This window comes from Nicotiana tabacum, chromosome 8 (assembly GCF_000715075.1).
Source record: "Nicotiana tabacum cultivar K326 chromosome 8, ASM71507v2, whole genome shotgun sequence".
In the NCBI taxonomy this organism is placed as follows: domain Eukaryota; kingdom Viridiplantae; phylum Streptophyta; class Magnoliopsida; order Solanales; family Solanaceae; genus Nicotiana; species Nicotiana tabacum.
This window is the reverse complement of record NC_134087.1, coordinates 15697161-15716658: the sequence shown is the minus strand read 5'-3', so window position 1 is coordinate 15716658 and position 19498 is coordinate 15697161. Positions and strand designations below refer to the sequence as shown.

Sequence of the window (19498 nt, the reverse complement as noted above, 5' to 3'; positions counted from 1 at the left end):
ACGAAGAGTTTTGTTTTAAAAAGAAGTATTTTAGGGATATAATAGTAAATATTTTGGTCAAACTTAAAGTGCTTATAAGCTAAAATTTGATAAGTTGGGGGAGACCAACTTATGGCTTTTGGCTTATAAGTACTTAACTTATAAGCACTTTTAATTTTATCAAACGCGCAGATAAGCCAAAAAGTGCTTATAAGCCAGTTTGACTAGCTTATAAGTTTAGCCAAACACCCTCTAGGTCAGTCGAACCCGTGTCCGAAGGGCTACATTGATGGACTGAGATGGAATGAAATGCAGCATAATTGATATTGTCTTCAAACCGTTTAGTAGTTGAGCAAAGCTAGAAGCAACTCTACTTTGAGGGATGATCAAAGAATTCCAACATTAATCTAAAATGATAGTATAGTACAATTAATCTAAACTTCTTTAAACATTGAGGGAGAAGTTATTCCAAAAAAAATCCTACCAATTGTATGTTATCTAAGGATGATTTTGGACATTGTAACCAAAACCAGTATAAATAAAAGAATCAAAGAATAAGCATTTGACCTTTATATGGTTGGAAATGTTCAAATGATGGAACTGAAACTTTCAATGGGATCAGACTCTTCAAGCATGGAAGCTGCCTGGAAACAATCAGCAGCATCAGCTACCCGTCCATCGTCTCTGTGAACCAATCCCAAGTGGTACCAAGCTACGCGATTGGTAGGTTCGATCTTCAATGCATCGGAGAATAATGCTCTTGCCAACGGCAACATCTTCGACCCCATTTTAGACAATAAAGCACCAAGCAAGATCTTGCATTGCACATGATTAGGCTCTACTAATAGTGCATTTACATAAGCAGCCAACGCTTTGTCATTTTCTCCCCGTTTTTCAAGCATCACACCTGAAACAAATTGAAATAGATGAATCAGTAGAAGTTTAATCTACTCTGCTTATCTTTTTCCCTTTCGTTAAGAAGGAAGCTTTTAGGTATCGAAGACAAAACTGCAGCTGATATGTATGCAAGCAGCCTTATCATACCTCATAACTTGGTAAGGTTACTCTGTATTAGACTACAGCTCTAATAATTACAATCTAAATCTCCATAACCACAATACAGAAGAATTTTATTGGTGAAATTGTCTTTTATTAATAATAAGTACTATTTTTTTTTTGTTGGTAGAAGGGGAGCCTTTGCGTAACTGGTAAAGTTGCTGCCATGTGACCAAGAGGTCACGGCTTCGAGCCGTAGAAACAACCTCTTACAGAAATGTAAGATAAGGTTGCGTATGACAGACCCTTGTGGTCCAGCCCTTCCCCAGATTCCGCGTACAGCGGGAGCTTAGTACACCGGGCTGTCCTTTTTTTTTGTTGGTGAAATTGCCTCTTTTCAATGTCAACTTATTGCTGTCAATGATGCCAAACAATCACCAAACTTGTCATCGTTTTCTTAGAAATGATAAATACAACTACAAGCGCACTAATATAGACAAAAACAAATCCATAGACAACATAGTGTTCAAAAGTTTCTCCACTCTTCTTGTTTTCCAACTTTAGTTCCAGCCCATTTCTACTTTTCTTGGTACCAGTGGTGTCTAGAGCAGCTTGTACGCATCTCAACTAGTGTTCCAACACATTCTACTTTCACCGCCTATTACACTATGATGAGTTGAATGTTAAATTAGAACAATATTCAAGCAATACAGACATCTTGTTACTCCCATGTAAACTGTATTCCCAGAGAAAAAAGAAGGCCCCTGGGGCTTGAAGTATCTAACAATTTTTCTACAACTTCACACTCAAAAGACTAGCACCTCTCTGTTCGTAGAGGGGGAGAATGCAATGATCAACAAAGGCGGATCCAGGATTTAAAATCTATGGGTTCAACCTTTAAAGTTTTTAACATTAAACCTATTATAGTTTTAAAGTTATGGATTCATGTCTACTATCTATTGCAATCTTAGAGAAGTTTTACACATTAATTTATGCTCCGCTTCGAAAGTTATACGTTCAACTGAATCCGTAACTATAGTGGTACATCGGCTCCTGATGATCAGAGAGAAGGGAAAGGAAAAGAAATAAAAGAAGGGTAAATGTAAGAGAATTATTTAGTTTTCTTTCTTCATCTTGGAGAGAATTTGTCAAAGAAGATGGGCCTATACTTTTAGATGTTCAAGACAGAACAAAAAATTTGGTCTCTGCAGTTGAGGAATTTTACTTCTTTGAACATTCTCTACCCCCTACATCAAATAGCAAAAGAGCTGGTAGCGTTTTCAAACTATATCATTGTTCCCCTCCTATCCAAACACAGAGACGTCTTTGTAGGGCAAGGGACATCATGAAGCTAGTTTACAAGATCCTCAAAATGCTTCAGATGCGTATGTGACAAAATAAGTAATAAGAAGGATTGTACTCAGTAGGTGTCATTTTTGTTCCTATACCAATCATTTATAGAAACAAATTAAGTAGTTTTGAACTGTGTCTATTAAGAACTTCTCATAACCAGAAAGCAAATGAATCAGAAAAGCTTAGAATGGTAGAGCTTCATGTTGATTTTGTAATACCATAAAATGAAGTGACTGATTAAACTCTTAATTACTCTTTACAAAAATTTGATGGCACAATGGATGCCATACACTCGCTCTATTTAGACTCGTCTCCATCCAATACTACTAGGGGTTTAACTAGATTCTCTACATTTTTATGGACATATAAAATATTTAAACAAATTAAAAAGACTTCAAGTGAATACCAGACCTAGTGTAGGTATACCAACACGACTAAGCCTTAATCCTAACTAGTTGGTTTTACCTATGTGAATCTTTTGCTTCCTTAAAAACAAAAAAAAACAAAAAAATCGAAAAAAAGAAGAAGCACAAGATCTAAATGTAAAAGTACCTGGAATCTATCCCATGTTTCAAACTCTAAAATTTTACATCTCTTTGGAAGGCTTGTATTAAGATTAAATATAGACAAGAGGGGTTGCTCTGATGGTAAGCAACCTTCACTTCCAACCAAGAGGTTGTGAGTTCGAGTCTCCCCAAGAGCAAGGTGGGAAGCTCTTGGAGGGAAGGATGCCGGGGGTCTATTTGGAAACAGCCTCTTTACCCCATGGTAGGGGTAAGGTCTGCGTACATACTACCCTTCCCAGACCCCACTAAGTGAGATTATACTGGGTTGTTGTTAAGATCAAATATGCAACATCAAAATTAGTATTTCAGAAAATTCTCAGATAACAGCTGTAAAAACATTGAAGGGGCGCATAATGCTAAAGGAGGAAGAGAAACATGCTTGAACTTCACAAGGTACAAAATAAACAATCACCATGCTCTTTCTCAATTCTCCTGTTATTACTACTCCTACAACTAAACTACAATTATTTAAAATAACATATAAAATGTATACTAATGTAAATGATACATAAAAAATCTAATGCAATGTAGATCACACAAGAAGCATTGTCTTAAAACTGTTAGGAGGGTTTCTCCCAGGTCAGGCGAAAGGTGCAAAAAAAGGGAAAAGCTAAATTCTAATTCGAATGTAACAAATGCTACTTTATTTGAACCCGCCAACGATAAGCAGATCCAACACTTCAACATGCAATATTTTGCCATTTCTATATTAAGATTACCTACATGAGTCAAGATTGCATGAATGAGGTAATTTTCCAAGTCCTATTTGGGTTACTCACAACCATGTTAGGCCAACACCTTAGTCTTAGTTGCAATCACCTTTTTTACTTTTAATGAATTTGATATCAAGTAAAGAAAACGAAGAAAGAAAGTCAATTAATAAACTAAAAAATAGCTGGATCTGTCATTATAAATCAAGTTCATAATCTTGCCTTCTGTATGCAAAGTGTCTGCTGAATACTCGATAAGAGCTCTAGCTTTCTCCAAACATGTCTCTGCATCCTTCCAATGTGAAAGGCTAGAGTACAAGTTTGCCAGGCCATGCCAAACTTCATATTCATTTACGTTATCTTCCTCCGCCTGTAATAGATACGTACAAAAAGAAAATGAATTTAATGAAGACAGAACCAGAAACATAGCATATATGGCAAGCATCTTCTATTCTTTCATAATAGAAGTTAAAAAGTTTTCAGCGGTGCGGCACCAAAGCAAGTCACACAACAACTACAGGCAAATGTAAAATGGGCTTTCTTAATATGTATTCTTCTCTTCATTTGTAAGATCATTAGAATAAACAATAGAAAGAAATATGCACACATCCAATCTCACTGTTTGATAACTCACCCAAACCGCTCGTGCACCTCAATAGACCCAAATACAACTATCCTTTTGTTTGAGAATGCAATTACAACTATTAACAAGAGAGTCAGGAGCCAAGTAAAATGATTTAATTTGTTTCTTAATTCTGGGGAGAGCGGGGGCGGGCAGAGGGGAGAAGGGTGAGTCAAAACTGGTTTTGAAATTGTAACTATTGAATTTCAGAATCAGAATCTCATTGAACTGTGGTTACTTCTATCCCAGTTCTGAGTTCTAAATGCAGACTACTATGGGGCATCTGGTGGTGGGAAGCGAAAAGGAAAATCTGAGATATACATCTATGTTTCTGATACAGTTACTAGAAAATAAAATCTAACCTGAGGTGCATTTCTGAATGGTCCATAAGATTTCCTTTGAGCTTGAACCAGTGCAAGGAGATAACGATAAGTTTCAACTGCATCCATGTGCCGCGACTGGGATATTTTTAGCTTAGCTTTCATTCTTAGCAGAGGTCCTTGATCCCACTTTACAGTCTCCTCTAAGGCCGCATCAGTAACTACTTCAGCCTCTGTATAGCGTTGTTGAGCAGACAGAACTAAAGCAAGCAGTCTCCAACCTCTTAGAGCAGATCCTCCTGTTGTATCAAGATACTTTTTTGCATAGCCCAAAGCTGCATCCAGATTACGGTGCTCTGCATATTGAACACCTAACTCAAACATCAAATCTGAATTTTCGTTCTCTAAAGCCATTGCACCATCTAAAGATTTCAAAGCCTCAGATTGAAGACGTGATCTCTCAAAGTCAGAGGTTGCAACTTTAGCCTGCTTCCCCAAACAAAGACCTAACATGCGGAGACCAACACCTTTCAAGTGTTCATTTGAACCCTGTGCATTAGTTATTGCCCTCTGTGCATACTTCACTCCCTCAGCAGCAAGAAAGACCTCCTCAGAGCAAATTTTAGCGGCCAGCAACAATGAGAGAATGTCATCAGGTTCTTCATCCTTATGCAGAGACTTCCTCAGCAGACTTAAGGACGTTTTGTTCTGTCCGGCCGCACTATAACAAAGAGCCAAAGCTCGCCATCGGTCAATCCTGTTAAGTACCCCTGGCATTACCTCTTCAAGTTGCTTAGCTAAAACAGAGGTTTGACTGCATACAGACAGAGCAAATGTAAGGTGCTCTAAAACTGAAGGGTCCCATTTGATCTTACCAAGGTAAACTTTTCTCATTAGAATCATAAGCAGCAAGATTGCTTCTTCCAGATTGTTCCTAGGTACATAAGAACCGTCAATTTGCACAGCTAAGCTTGGTGGGCATACCTCAACCCCACTATAAAGCAAAAACACAGCAAAAGCTTTTTGAATCCTTGCACAGCAGTCATTATCGAGATTCCATTGGCTTAAGAGGGCACGGCGGTAGGCAGTCATTGCTTCAGAATAGCAACCAGTTTGCTTCCATAGTTCTGGAAGGAGCTCAACAGCATGGCTGACGGTTTCTTGCAGCTTATTCTCTACAAGTACATCAGGTATTCCATTATCGAATATCTTCTCTACAGCATCAAGCACACTTTGACACTCCCGAGCAGCCTCTGCAAATTCCCAACCAAAGAAAGGTCAGTAAATAATCAAATCAAAGAAATAGCAATTATTCATTATCTTGGATAAACTATTGAAATTGCCTTGTACCAGTCAGTCTCCCAAGCTTCTGAAGGGACTTTGCTTTCAAATATATGGCCTCGAGGACCAGACCAGCAGCATGCTGTGAGACGCCCGGCACAGACTCAACGCTGCGAGTGCGGCCCTTTTTAGAAGGCTGTTTCTCAGTAACAGAAGGCTGCATTCTCTGTATGGCTGATTGGAGATCAATACCATCAAACACCCTAAGAGCACCTTCCACATTTCCTCTTTGATATTCCAATCTTCCAAGTAGAGCTCGTGCTTCCTGCAATCAAAATAATGAATCATCAACAAACGCATGCCTTCAAACCTTTAAGTTCATGCTGATGACAATCAGAAGGGAGAGATAAAGGAAGTAGAAAAAAAACATTTATAAATTAACACAACTTAAAGTGCTTTCAGGAAAATAAGATAAAATACATTGACGTCAACAAGCATTTCAAATTTACATGCAAATTGGACCTGAATCCTAATTTTAAATACAATCCGACCAATACTAATCCTGTCAAAACAAAAAAAGGTTTAAAGTCCTTAATTTCTTTTTTCTAGACAAGAAGCCACTATGTATTTTGCTTATTCAATCGAAGTCTGTAATTCCTTTAATGCAAGGTAATTGAACATAGACTTTCACCTGAAACCTAAAGCATCACCAAATGATAACAGATGAGAAAACTCACAACTCGCAGAGACTTTAAGTAAGGCAGCCTATAATTGATGGAAAGCATACAACATAATAATATAAACTCACAACTCGAGACTGGGTATTTTCAAGAATTATCACTTGAAGTCTAAAAAATTAATGTGACTTGACTCTCAAACTCACAATCGATGAATTCCTACAAACATTTAAGCCACCACAAAAGAATTCCGCGGGCGATCATGAATCTAATTGAAGGAAACATTCTCTCCTAACTTATCACTATGAGTTTGTTACACGAAAAATAAGATGCAGTAGGCATGCAAAGGAAAAAAAGACATAAACTTTGGGAAACACTGACCTCAAAATTGAGGGATAAACCATCACGCAATGCAGATTCAGCCTCTTGAATATTTCCTTCATCAAGTTTTGCTTCAACAACGGTTGTTTGCATGCAAATCCCATTTGCACAAACTTGCCTGGCTGATGGATCAACATCAACCTGCCCTAATTCTGCTGATTCGTTTCCAGACATCTCTAACCCCCTCACTTTCTATGCTCACTACATTTGGAAAAAAAAAACATGATTAACAATGAACTTTGATCCCTTAGCTTCTATAGCTTCAAGAAAATGTGCAAAGCCTTTGCCCAGTTTCGTTCTTGATATTAATATATACAACAAGCTACATATTAACTACCCAATTGGTGAAAAGATCCATCATTTTTATAAAACACACACACACACACATAAAAGAGGATGCAACAGAATGCAAAGAAAGAAAGAAAAAACATAAACTTTGGCGACCATTCACCTCAAAATATCATTTTTCAATCACAATTCTATGCATTGAAATAACCAAAACTGTGAGAGGTATGAAAATTGAATCTTGAAAAATCAAAGCAATAGAGAATTTCAAAATAAGATTAAAAGGGAAGGGCTATTACCTCAAATGTTGTGGATTTCGGTGGCAGATGAATGGTATTATAGGTTTATTATTTGTAGAGCCAAAATGGGTCAAAATATTTTCTGGATCAGAAAGGGAGAGGGAAAGAGAAAGAGGAGGACAAGAAGAAGAAAGAAGAAGAAGTAGAATGGTGACAGCGTTGTTGAGTTTTGACTTATGATTCGGAATATCCTAAAAACAAATATAAGTACAAACGGTCCAGGTTTTATATTCCTCTACATTTGGGAGTTTTGTACTTACCGCCGGCAAGATTTCGAAAAAACTTATCCCACTAATTTTATGCACAATTTTTTTATATTATTAAATGATAAACTGTACTAAAAAGTAGTTCAATGCACTAAGCTCCCGCAAGATTTGGGAAAGGGTCGGACAACAAGAGTTTATTATATTGTTTCCACGGCTCGAGTCTGTAACCTCTTAGTCATATAGTAGCAACTTTACCGGTTACGCCAATGCTCCCCTTCAAATAATAAATTGAGCCAAGCATATATATTAATTTATCATAATTAAGTGATAAATCTTAAGCAATATGCATTTTTTGTAATTTATTATACCTTGCCCAGTTAATTATTCTTATATTACTTCATGTAATTTCTTCTTCTTTCAGTTTTCTATTTTTGGATTGCTTACCATTATCTGGCTGGCGCAAACACTTTAAATTGTAGCAACTGAAAATTGTATATCCAATATTAATTAATTGTAGATTCAAAACAGAATTACCCCTTCATATATTTCTATGTATTAGAAGAGAATGAGTTTCCACATGTGTGCTTTAGGTCAATATATATAAAACTAAGGATATATTGGACTTTTCAACTACTAACTTTAGTTCTACCTGGTCAAACCACTTAAATTAGAATATCAAAGTAGTTCTCGGCATGACACCATAGAAGCTCCCATTAAATTTGTAGATGTATGACCAAAAGTGTATAGCGGAATAGGAGAATATTAATATCGGAACCATTATTAAAGTGCTTGATTCAGCAAATATAGAGTAATGAACCTGCAAAGAAAACACAAATGATGGATACAGTGCCTTAGCCTGGCTGCATTCCTTGCGAGCCTATATTTACCACGTAGAGTCTCCACTCTAAGATTCTGAACTTCTTTTTTATCTTTTGTTAACAATGGATCAGATCAATTATTGTCTGCTAAACTTCTCCCAGCTCTTGTGGAGTTTAGCTTTTTTGAAGTTAGAGGAGATATTCCCTCGCAACTGTCACGACCCATTTTCTAAACAAGTCGGGACCGACACTCGATCACTAAACATGATCGAACGAACTATCTCTGCTTATCAAATCTATTATAACTCCAAACTTTATATGCAACAAGGCAATACTCCAACCAAATACTTTTGATTAATTTAAATATTTAAATAAATCAACTCCAAAATTTTATTCGTAATAACTACTAAATTTATGCTAAGTTATTATAAAAAAATATCAGAATCTTAACCCATTGACTATGTCTATGAAGTCTCTACTGATAAACTGACGCACTGCTCAAGACATGAGATTTCCTGGTCAGTTCTCTAAGTAACAAAGAAATAACTAAATAAAGATGACTCTAAGGAATACTCCACGAATAAAAGCGGAGCTCACCAATAGCACTGGAAGAGAAGGAAGTCCTAACTCGTAGCCTGCTCGCCTGCAAATCCGGTTCCTATGTTGTACCGCAAACCAACGTAGGTTCCCAAAAGAGAACGTCAGTACCATCCATTGTACTTAGTGAGTGTCAATAACAGGGGGCGAAACTTTAATAACAAATACATTATGAGCAAAGGTTCTAAATGCATGTAAAACATAAAGCTTATAAGAATAATTCTAAATAATTGCATAATAGCAGTTTTTGAATATTCTAAAAGAATTTTTTTCTTTTTCTTTCTTAAAAAAAATATACTTCACTTTATACTTTGGGAGTTCCAACTATTCTGACTTAATTCTGTCGCAGTCACCGTGTGATCGGCACAGGTTCGATCCCAACCTGATCGAATAGGCCCAATCCACGATGTGCCACTCGCTTCATGGTTCTCAGCGCTCATGTCTCATACCTTAGCATGGCTAAGTAAATTCTCAGCAACGAGACCCTCGGCTCGTGTGCTCCTACTTTGGCACAAGTAGTTTCAGGAAGTCAACGCCTTGGTAAGGACCCTAGGCCTGGACGATGCCCCCTTCTCAGAATAAAGGATACTCCCAAAAATCTTTTCTTTCTAAAACTTCTTCTTGTGACTTTGCAAGTCTAAATCTTTTATACATACTCATACTGCTATCCTTAAATATAAGGCATGACATAAGAATGAATAAACATTCAAAAGTATTTATAAAGGTTCTTGATCCTTCATGAATTTTCAACAAGAAGATGGCATATAAGAATAACATAAAAATCTGAAATTTATGCACATATATCCAAATAATCATCTAAACTTTAGCTAGAAAATAATTCTAAGCTAATAGGTACTTACTACTCCAATTAAATATATATTAACTCTTTTATGCAATTCTTCAAACACCTTGTGCGCGTGCTTTTGTGAGTTAAACCACTTCAGTAAAGTGTTATATCAACTCACCTCAAAACTTCTCGAGCCAATACGTAGACCTCAGTCTAATTGACACCAGTCAAACAATCGATTTTACAACAACCAGTGCATTTTAATCAATTTTAAAGTTTCACACCTAAACATGAAATTTATTGTTGATATAGAGAAAGAATGAAATTGACTATTCAATTCTTACCTATTACTACTGTACGATAATTAACAATAGAGAATTTATATACCTGAGTTCAAGAATTCGTGACTTGTAAAGAACCTAGAATTTTCCGTGAGTGGCTGCCTTCGTTCCGCAGGCCTGCGTTTGAAAACAAATTGACTCTATTTTGTTCAGGGCATTAAGCCCTTTGTATTCCTTTTTTTGTACACACTTTATGGGTAGGTCATGTGCACTATCCTTTTTTTTCCTTTATTTTGTTTGTTTTTTTTCATAAAAAAAACTTAACTAATAATTAATGATACCCACTATCAATAATTAATAACACTAAAATTATTAATATTCCCGCGTAAATAAACATGTAAAAGTGTGTGTGTGTGTCTATATATATATATATATATATATATATATATATATATATATATATATATCTTGAAACTTTTATATATTTGTGGAGTGTTACAATCTTCCCTCCTTAAAAACATTCGTCCCCGAATGTTGCTAAGACCTTATTATTAAGCTAACAATCATTCATTAAGTACTTGAACCTCTTAAGTTTTCTTAACACTATTCACTCTTCCAAGGGACTCAAAATTTTGGCTAACTCCCTAAATTTTCAAAAATTTCAGCAGAGTTTCCCTTGTAAATTGGACTATCCAAAAATATCCCTGTCACAAATACCACAAATATCCCAACAACAACCCAATACATCATAACAGGCCATTCATAGGCACTATACACAACTCATAAACTAGTTACACACACTCCGGCAAGGAGGTACCATAATAACCAACCAAATTCTAAAGCACAACACTTTACAAAAACTAAATAATTTTAATGAATTAAATATACTCTGGCATGACACTAAATTATTACAACAACTAAGTATAATCTAGGAATGGCAGAAACACTTGCTAACTTGTATATAATAAATGAAATATAAATGTCAAACCAAACTTAGGTTCATATACCTTTTTCCTCAAATAAATATGAATATTTCTTTCTCATATCTTCCTCGACCTCCCACGTAACCTCTTTTGAATCATGATTATTCCACAAAACTTTTACCGATGCTAAATTTTTTGTTCTCAACTTTCTTACTTGCCTATCGAGAATTTCTATAGGTACCTCTTCATAAGTCAAGCCTTCTTTAATTTCTATGGTATCACCAGGTATTATATGCGACTCATCATGAATGTACTTTCTAAGCATAGACACATGAAAGACAGGATGAACAGAGGACAACTCAACGGGTAGCGCTAGCTTATAAGCCATGTTTCCTTTCTTTTTTAGAATTTCATAAGGTACGATAAATCTAGGGCTAAGTTTACCAAACCTCATAACTCCTTTCATTGGTGAAACTTTCAAAAACACCTTATCACCAACCATGAACTCTAACTCACGATGCCTCTTGTCAGAATAAGACTTTTGACGACTCTGAGCCGCTTTAAGGTTTTCTCCAATTAGCTGAACATTCTCCAAGGCCTCACAAACAAACTCTGGACCAATCAACAACACCTCTGCTGGTTCAAACCGACCCACTGGAGACCTACATCTCCGCCCATACAACGCTTTATAAGGAGCCATACCAATGCTGGCCTGATAGCTGTTATTGTAAGCAAATTCTATAAGTGGCAAGTGATCATCCCAATTACCTACAAAATCTATAACACACGCACGCAACATATCTTCGAGAGTCTGAATGGTCCTTTCTACCTGGCCATCGGTCTGTGGATGGAAAGCGGTGCTTAAATTGACCTTGGTACCTAATCTCTTCTGAAATGTCTACCAAAAATGCGTTGTGAACTGAGGGCCTCTATCAGATATGATTGAAACTGGAGTACCATGCAATCAGACTATTTCTTTGATGTACAACTGCGCATACTGCTCTGCGGAATCTGTCGTCTTTACTGGTAGGAAATGCGCGGACTTTGTCAGTCAGTCTACAATAACCCAAATTGAATCATGTTTACGGTACGTGCGAGGTAGACCTACTACAAAATCCATATTAATCATCTCCCACTTCTACTGTGGTATCTCTATATCTTAAGCTAGGCCTCTGATGCTCGGCTTTGACTTGCTGGAAATTCAAACATTTAGCCACATGTCTGCTACTTGTTTCTTCATGCCTTTCCACCAATACAACTCTTTCAAATCTAGATACATTTTGGTAGCCCCTGGGTGGATAAAGTACCTCAAACTGTTAGCTTCCTCTATTATGGCCTTCCTAAGACCATCTACATCAGGCACACATAATCGATCATTCAACTTCAAAACTTCGTCACTTCCTAGAGTGAAAGTAGTGATTTCTTTGCTTCTGACTCCTTCTTTTAATTTCACTAAGTACAGATCTTCATCTTGCTTAGCCTTAACATGTGCAACAAGGGAGGATTGCTCTAAGGCATAAACAATTATATCTCTTTCTTCGGTCTCATCCAATCTAATTCCATCATTTGCTAGTTTTTGAATTTCTCGACCCAAAGATCGCCTTTGTACTGCAAGATGGGCCAAGACACCCATTGACTTCCTACTAAGTGCATTTGCTACCACATTAGCTTTACCCGGGTGATAAAGGATATTGATGTCATAATCTTTCAATAGCTCGAGCCACCTTCTCTGTCTCAAATTTAGTTCTTTTTGCTTGAAAATGTACTGGAGGCTTTTGTGATCTGTAAACACTTCAGAATGCTCACCATAAAGGTAGTGTCGCCATATTTTTAATGCAAACACCACTGCTGCAAGCTCCAAGTCGTGTGTGGGGTAGTTCTTTTCATGATTCTTTAACTGCCTGGAAGCATAAGCAATAACTTTTCCATTTTGCATAAGAACACAACCAAGGCCCACTCTGGAGGCATCACAATACACTGTGAACCCACCCGAACCTGTCGGCAAGGTTAACACAGGTGTAGTGGTCAGCCTCTTCTTTAACTCTTGGAAACTCTGCTCACAAGCGTCTGACCATTGGAACTTAACTGCTTTCTGAGTTAACTTAGTTAATGGAGCTGCAAGTGAGGAAAACCCCTCTACAAACCTTCTATAGTAGCCGGCTAACCCCAAGAAACTCCTGATTTCGGTTGGCGTTGTCGGCCTAGGCTAGTTCTTGACTGCTTCTGTCTTCTGAGGATCTACTTTTATTCCTTTACTAGATACCACGTGGCCTAATAATGCCATTGACTGCAACCAGAACTCACATTTTGAAAACTTAACATAAAGCTCATTCTCCTTCAAGGTTTGTAAGGCTATTTTGAGGTGTTCTGCATGATCTTCCTTGCTCTTAGAGTACACCAAAATATCGTCTATAAACACAATAATAAAGGTATCCAGGAATGTCTTGAAAACTCTGTTCATGAGGTCTATGAATGCAGCTGGAGCATTTGTCAACCCGAAGGACATTACTAGAAATTCATAGTGCCCGTAGCGAGTTCTAAAGATTGTTTTAGATATATCCTCTTTTCTGATTCTCAACTGATGGTACCCCGACCTCAAGTCTATTTTTGAAAAGTACTTGGTACCCTGGAATTGATCAAATAAATCATCAATTCTTGACAGTGGGTACTTGTTCTTAATGGCAACTTTATTCAGCTGCCGATAGTTGACACACATTCTGAGAGACCCATCTTTCTTCTTGATAAACAGGACTGGGACACCCCACGGTGAAACACTCGATCTGATGAAACCCTTGTCAAGAAGGTCTTTCAATTGTTCTCTCAACTCATTAAGTTCTGCTGGAGCCATCCTATAAGGAGGTATAGATATGGGCCAAGTGTCTGGCATGAGATCAATGTCGAAGTCTATGATTCTTTCAGGAGGAAGTCCGGGAATATCATCTGGGAAAACTTCTAGAAATTCTCGAACAACTAGCACTGACTGAAGAGCTGGTGGTTCTGATTCTAGATTAATAATGTGAGCCAAATAGGCGAGACACCCCTTACCGATCATTCGTTGCGCCTTAAGATAAGAAATAAACTTACCTACAAGCGATGTTGAACTACCCTTCCACTCTAAGACTTCTTCATTTGGAAATTGGAACCTGACTATCTTGGCATGACAATCTACGATGGCATAGCAGGAAGACAACCAGTCCATACCCATGATCACATCAAAATCCACCATTTCTAACTCTATGAGATCGGCTTTGGTGTTGCAACTTTGGACTGAAACTATACAACCTCTATAGACTCTGGTGACTTTTACTGACTCGCCAACTGGAGTAGATACTAGGAATGACTCACTAAGTTGTTCAGGTTCTAGTCCGAGGTTAATTGCAAAGTATGGAGTCACATATGAAAACGTTGAACCTGGATCCATTATGGCATAAGCATTATGTGAGCAGACTAAAAGTGTACCTGTAATAACTTCTGCAGATGCTTCTACACTCTGACGATCAAGTGTAGCAAACAAACGTGGTTGTCCCCCTCCCTGAGTAACTCGGTCTGCACATCTGCCTGCTCTATGCCCGGTCTGATTATGAAAACCATGAGCCTGAGGTGGTGTGCAGTAGCTGAGGAACTGGAAGGACGAGTTGATCCACCACTGAAATTACATCGCAACTTTGGGTAGTTGGCCTTTATATGACCAATGTCTCCACAATGGTAGCAACCATGAAACCCGAGCTTGCACTGACCTGAATGTTTCCCCTTACATGTTCCACAAAGACCTTGTTGGTGTGAATGTTGCTCGGCATGACTCTGTCTATGTGAGGATGATGTCCTAAAATTCTGATATTCCGGCGAGACTAATTTCCATAACTCTGAGTACGTTTGAAGGAAGACCCACCACCTGACTGATGACTGGACTAAGCTGGTGCTAATGACTCCTTATTAGAGGAATCCCTTCCACCTCCACTGGATGTACCGTTAAACCTGCCCGTTGTCTGGGCTTTCTTGTTATGCTCTTTTTCTTCTCTCCTTAGTTATGTGTCTTTTTCTAAGTGCTTGGCAAATCCCACAACAGAGGAGAAGGATGTCATCCCTACTGCTGCAGCTGATGTTGTATCCTTAATATGGTAAGCTAAACCGCCAACAAACCTGCGAATCTTTGCTTTTTCTGTCTTAACCATGTGAGGAGCATGCTTAGCTAACCTTATGAATTCCATGTAGTACTCTTGCACACTTTTATTCCCTTGCTTGAGCTGTTCGAACTCTGTAGCCTCAGCTTCCCTATCCTCTTCTGGGATAAAGTTAGTTATGAAGGCCTCTTCAAATTCTTCCCAAGTAGGCGGACCATCATCTTCATCTCTTTTCTTTTCCCACATCTCAAACCAAGCACCGACCATATCTCTAAGCTGGTAAGCAGCTAGCTCCACAGCTTCATCATCAAATGCTTTCATCACTCGGAGGGCTTTCTTGGCACCCTCCAACCACAACATCGGATCTTCATCAACTATAGAACCATGCTTTCATTCACTTTTGAGGACTCAGAATTGTTCTGTCTATTTGATTGAGGTGGAATCTCATCTCTTCTCTCGTTCTGGTTGGCCATAAAGGCTTTAAACATCTCCATAGCACTGTTGACAACATTAAACATCTGACCCACCATGGGAGATATAGTTGCCTGAGCCGGAGCTACTGTTGGGGGCGGTACTGGATCCTGAGGTACTTGCTCATCATTATCCACCCCTTCTTCACGTTCAACTCGGGGTACTTGGACCACTTTTGTGGATCTACCCTTCATTTTCTGAGTTAAAACCTTCTTAGTTCTACCTTGAGCCACAATGATAGCAATAGTTTCTTGAGCAGCATCCTGAGCGTCGGTGTCAGAGTTGCGAGTACGAGCCATTTCTGCGAGTTTTGGAAAAACGAATATATTAGATAATCTTTTAGAGGTAGGATCTACTGCACGATCTAAAGTATGAAAAAATGAGATTTTTCCTAAATGCCTGTAGCCTCCTATTTATAAGTATGGCGCGCTTCATACCTATAAACAAGACCCTACTAACACGGCTTCATAGATCCCTAGGACTCCATAAACATGAGGCTCTGATACCAAGTTTGTCACGACCCATTTTCTGAACAAGCCGGGACCGACACTCGATCACTAAACATGACCGAGCGAACCATCTCTGCTTATCAAATATATTATAACTCCAAACTTTATATGCAACAAGGCAATACTCCAACCAAATACTTTTGATTAATTTAAATATTTAAATAAATCCACTCCAAAAATTTATTCGTAATAACTACTAAATTTATGCTAAGTTATTATAAAAAAACATCTGAAGCCTCTACTGATAAACTGACGCACTGCACAAGACATGAGATTTCCTGGCCAGTTCTCTAAGTAACAAAGAAATAACTAAATAAAGATGACTCTAAGGAATACTCCACGAACAAAAGCGGAGCTCACCAATAGCACTGGAAGAGAAGGAAGTCCTAACTCGTAGCCTGCTCGCCTGCAAATCCGGTTCCTACGTTGTACCGCAGACCAACGTAGGTTCCCAAAAGAGAACTTCAGTACCATCCATTATACTCAGTGAGTCTCAACAACAGGGGCGAAACTTTAATAACAAATACATTATGAGCAAAGGTTCTAAATGCATGTAAAATATAAAGCTTATAAGAATAATTCTAAATAATTGCATAATAGCAGTTTTTGAATATTCCAAAAGAAATTTTTTTCTTTTTCTTTCTTAAAAAAAATATACTTCACTTTATACTTGGGGAGTTCCAACTATCCTGACTTAATTCAGTCTCAGTCACCGTATGATCGGCACGGGTTCGATCCCAACCTGATCGAATAAGCCCAATCCACGAGGTGCCACTCACTTCATGGTTCTCAGCGCTCATGTCTCATATCTTAGCATGACTAAGTAAATTCTCAACAACGAGATCCTCGGCTCATGTGCTCCCTACTTTGGCACAAGTAATTTCAGGAAGCCAACGCCTTGGTCAGGACCCTAGGCCTGGACGATGACCCCTTCTCAAAATAAAGGATACCCCCAAAAATCTTTTCTTTCTAAAACTTCTTCTTGTGACTTTGCAAGTCTAAATCTTTTATACATACTCATATTGGTATCCTTAAATGTAAGGCATGACATAAGAATGGAACAAACATTCAAAAGTATTTATAAAGGTTCTTGATCCTTCATGAATTTTCAACATAAAGATGGCATATAAGAATAACATAAAAATCTGAAATTTATGCACATATATCGATATAATCATCTAATCTTTAGCTAGAAAATAATTCTAAGCTAATAGGTACTTACTACTCCAATTAGATATATATTAACTCTTTTATGCAATTCATCAAACACCTTGTGTGCGTGCTTTTGTGAGTTAAACCACTTTAGTAAAGTGTTATATCAACTCACCTCAAAACTTCTCGAGCCAATACATAGACCCCAGTCTAATTGACACCAGTCAAACAATCGATTATACATCAACCAGTGCATTTTAATCAATTTTAAAGTTTCACACCTAAATATGAAATTTATTGTTGATATAGAGAAAGAATGGAATTGACTATTCAATTCTTACCTATTACTAGTGTACGGTAATTAACAATAGGGAATTTTATATACCTGAGTTCAAAAATTCGTGACTGGTAAAGAACCTAGAATTTTTCGTGCGTGGCTGCCTCCGTTTCGCAGGCCTGCGTTTGCAAACAGAATGACTCTATTTTGTTGAGGGCATTAAGCCCTTTGTATTCCTTTTTTTGTACCCACTTTATGGGTAGGTCACGTGCACTATCCTTTTTTTTTCCCTTTATTTTGTTTGTTTTTTTTTTTAAAAACTTAACTAATAATTAATGATACTCACTATCAATAATTAATAACACTAAAATTATTAATATATTAGTAATATTCCTCTAATTATATATCCAATTATTTAAGCATGTGTATATATATATACAAACACACATATTTTTATTATAGCGTGTCTCGAAACTTTTATAAATTTGAGAAGGGTTACAACAACCTTAGAGTTCAAATTCTAAAAGAAGTTATTTATTATGATATACGAATCAAGAGAATATAATGAAGTTTATAAATACTCAAGAGATGGATATAACAGTAAAGTTTTATGGTAATTCTAACTTTGAAATTTACTTTGGAATAAAAGTTGTTCATTAGTCCATTATGTGATTTGCTTGGACTCTAGCACTTTTAAGTTTCATCAACTTTTCTTGCTCTGTATTCTTGGACTTTTGTAATTTGATCAGATTTAGATTGAATGATATAAGTTCCAACCATAGCACATCACAAAATAAATGGATTGCTTGCGAACTTTCTTGGCTTATATGGCAATCTGACTTTTTTACGCTATTATTTATTTTTATGGATCTAAAAGGCATATATCATATATGCTCAACTTCGTCCACCTCGATTGTTGAGTTTTTTGCAGGGTTTATCTTTAAGAAGTATGAGAATTATACTGGGAGAATCAAATGCAGCTCATCACTTGTCTAATCCACCTCGATTGCTGAGTTATTTCTAGGCTTTATCTTTAAGAAGTATGAGAATTATACTGAGAGAATGAATTGCATCTCATCACTTATCTTATCCTCTACCTTAAAAATCCTGCACACTTCACACTTCCTTTCCTGTAGGATTTTTTCAGTTCCATGTATCCTGTCTTCTAGCTGTATTTTCTAGCCTTGATTTTCTTCTCAGTTGGGTCTTACAGTGTTCAGAGATTTTCTTTCATGTGAAGTATTTTCTTCTAGCCCTATTTTTCTTGTTCGTTGAACCTTATAGTAATTAGTAATTCTCATTTCTACGAAGTAATTCTTTTTAGCCTCACTCTCACAAACACCCGCCATCGCCAAGTAGGAGACCCTCTGTTGAATTTGAGATATTTACCTAGCATGTAAGGGACACGTATGTTAATTGCAAATGGTACTTATATTTGCGATGAGACGTGACAAAAAAACTGAAATGATATATATTAGCTTTTGAACTTTTATACATTAAATGAAGATAGACCATATAATAAAACGGCAAAATACCGAACACCGGGTGAGAAACCAAATAAAAAAGAACGGCAAAATATATCAAGTAAATATAGTAGTAACTCTTAATGAAAATTAATTATTTAGAAATGCACAATTTATGTGTTGTTTTGAATGTTTTGCAGGAAAATGTATGCGAGGCGAGGCCAACAACTCATGCCAATTATGGAGTTTGCGTTTTTGCAACTTATCAACTGTAAAATCTTTTTTAGTGCAGCTTCTATAAATTGTTTGTACGTATAGCTTTTTGATGTACAATAAATTTATTCCGATTTGCACCTCTTCTATTTTATCTTCTTTATATTGTTTGTATTTATGGCTTTTAATATTGGACTACGTATGGCCTTTC

At 37.1% G+C, this 19498-nt stretch overlaps 1 protein-coding gene across 5 annotated transcripts; it reads right to left on the bottom strand.

Annotated features, from left to right (window-relative positions):
- Positions 1-365: 365 nt before the first annotated feature.
- On the bottom strand, positions 366-17815 carry LOC107768550 (protein NPG1). 5 transcript variants are annotated; one of them, XM_075219018.1, is made up of 7 exons: positions 17720-17815; positions 9091-9151; positions 6886-7077; positions 5897-6152; positions 4589-5799; positions 3827-3974; positions 366-886 (listed from the first exon to the last, which is right to left on the bottom strand). In XM_075219018.1, exons 3-7 carry the CDS (start codon positions 7057-7059, stop codon positions 567-569), a joined length of 2109 nt encoding a protein of 702 aa, XP_075075119.1. In that variant the 5' UTR covers positions 7060-7077; positions 9091-9151; positions 17720-17815; the 3' UTR covers positions 366-566. The 5 variants fall into 5 exon arrangements, with proteins under 5 accessions (XP_075075119.1, XP_016443163.1, XP_075075116.1 ...); XM_016587677.2 differs by lacking the exon at positions 9091-9151 and having other exon boundaries at positions 6886-7086; positions 17720-17798; XM_075219015.1 differs by lacking the exon at positions 17720-17815 and having other exon boundaries at positions 9091-9219.
- Positions 17816-19498: the final 1683 nt, after the last annotated feature.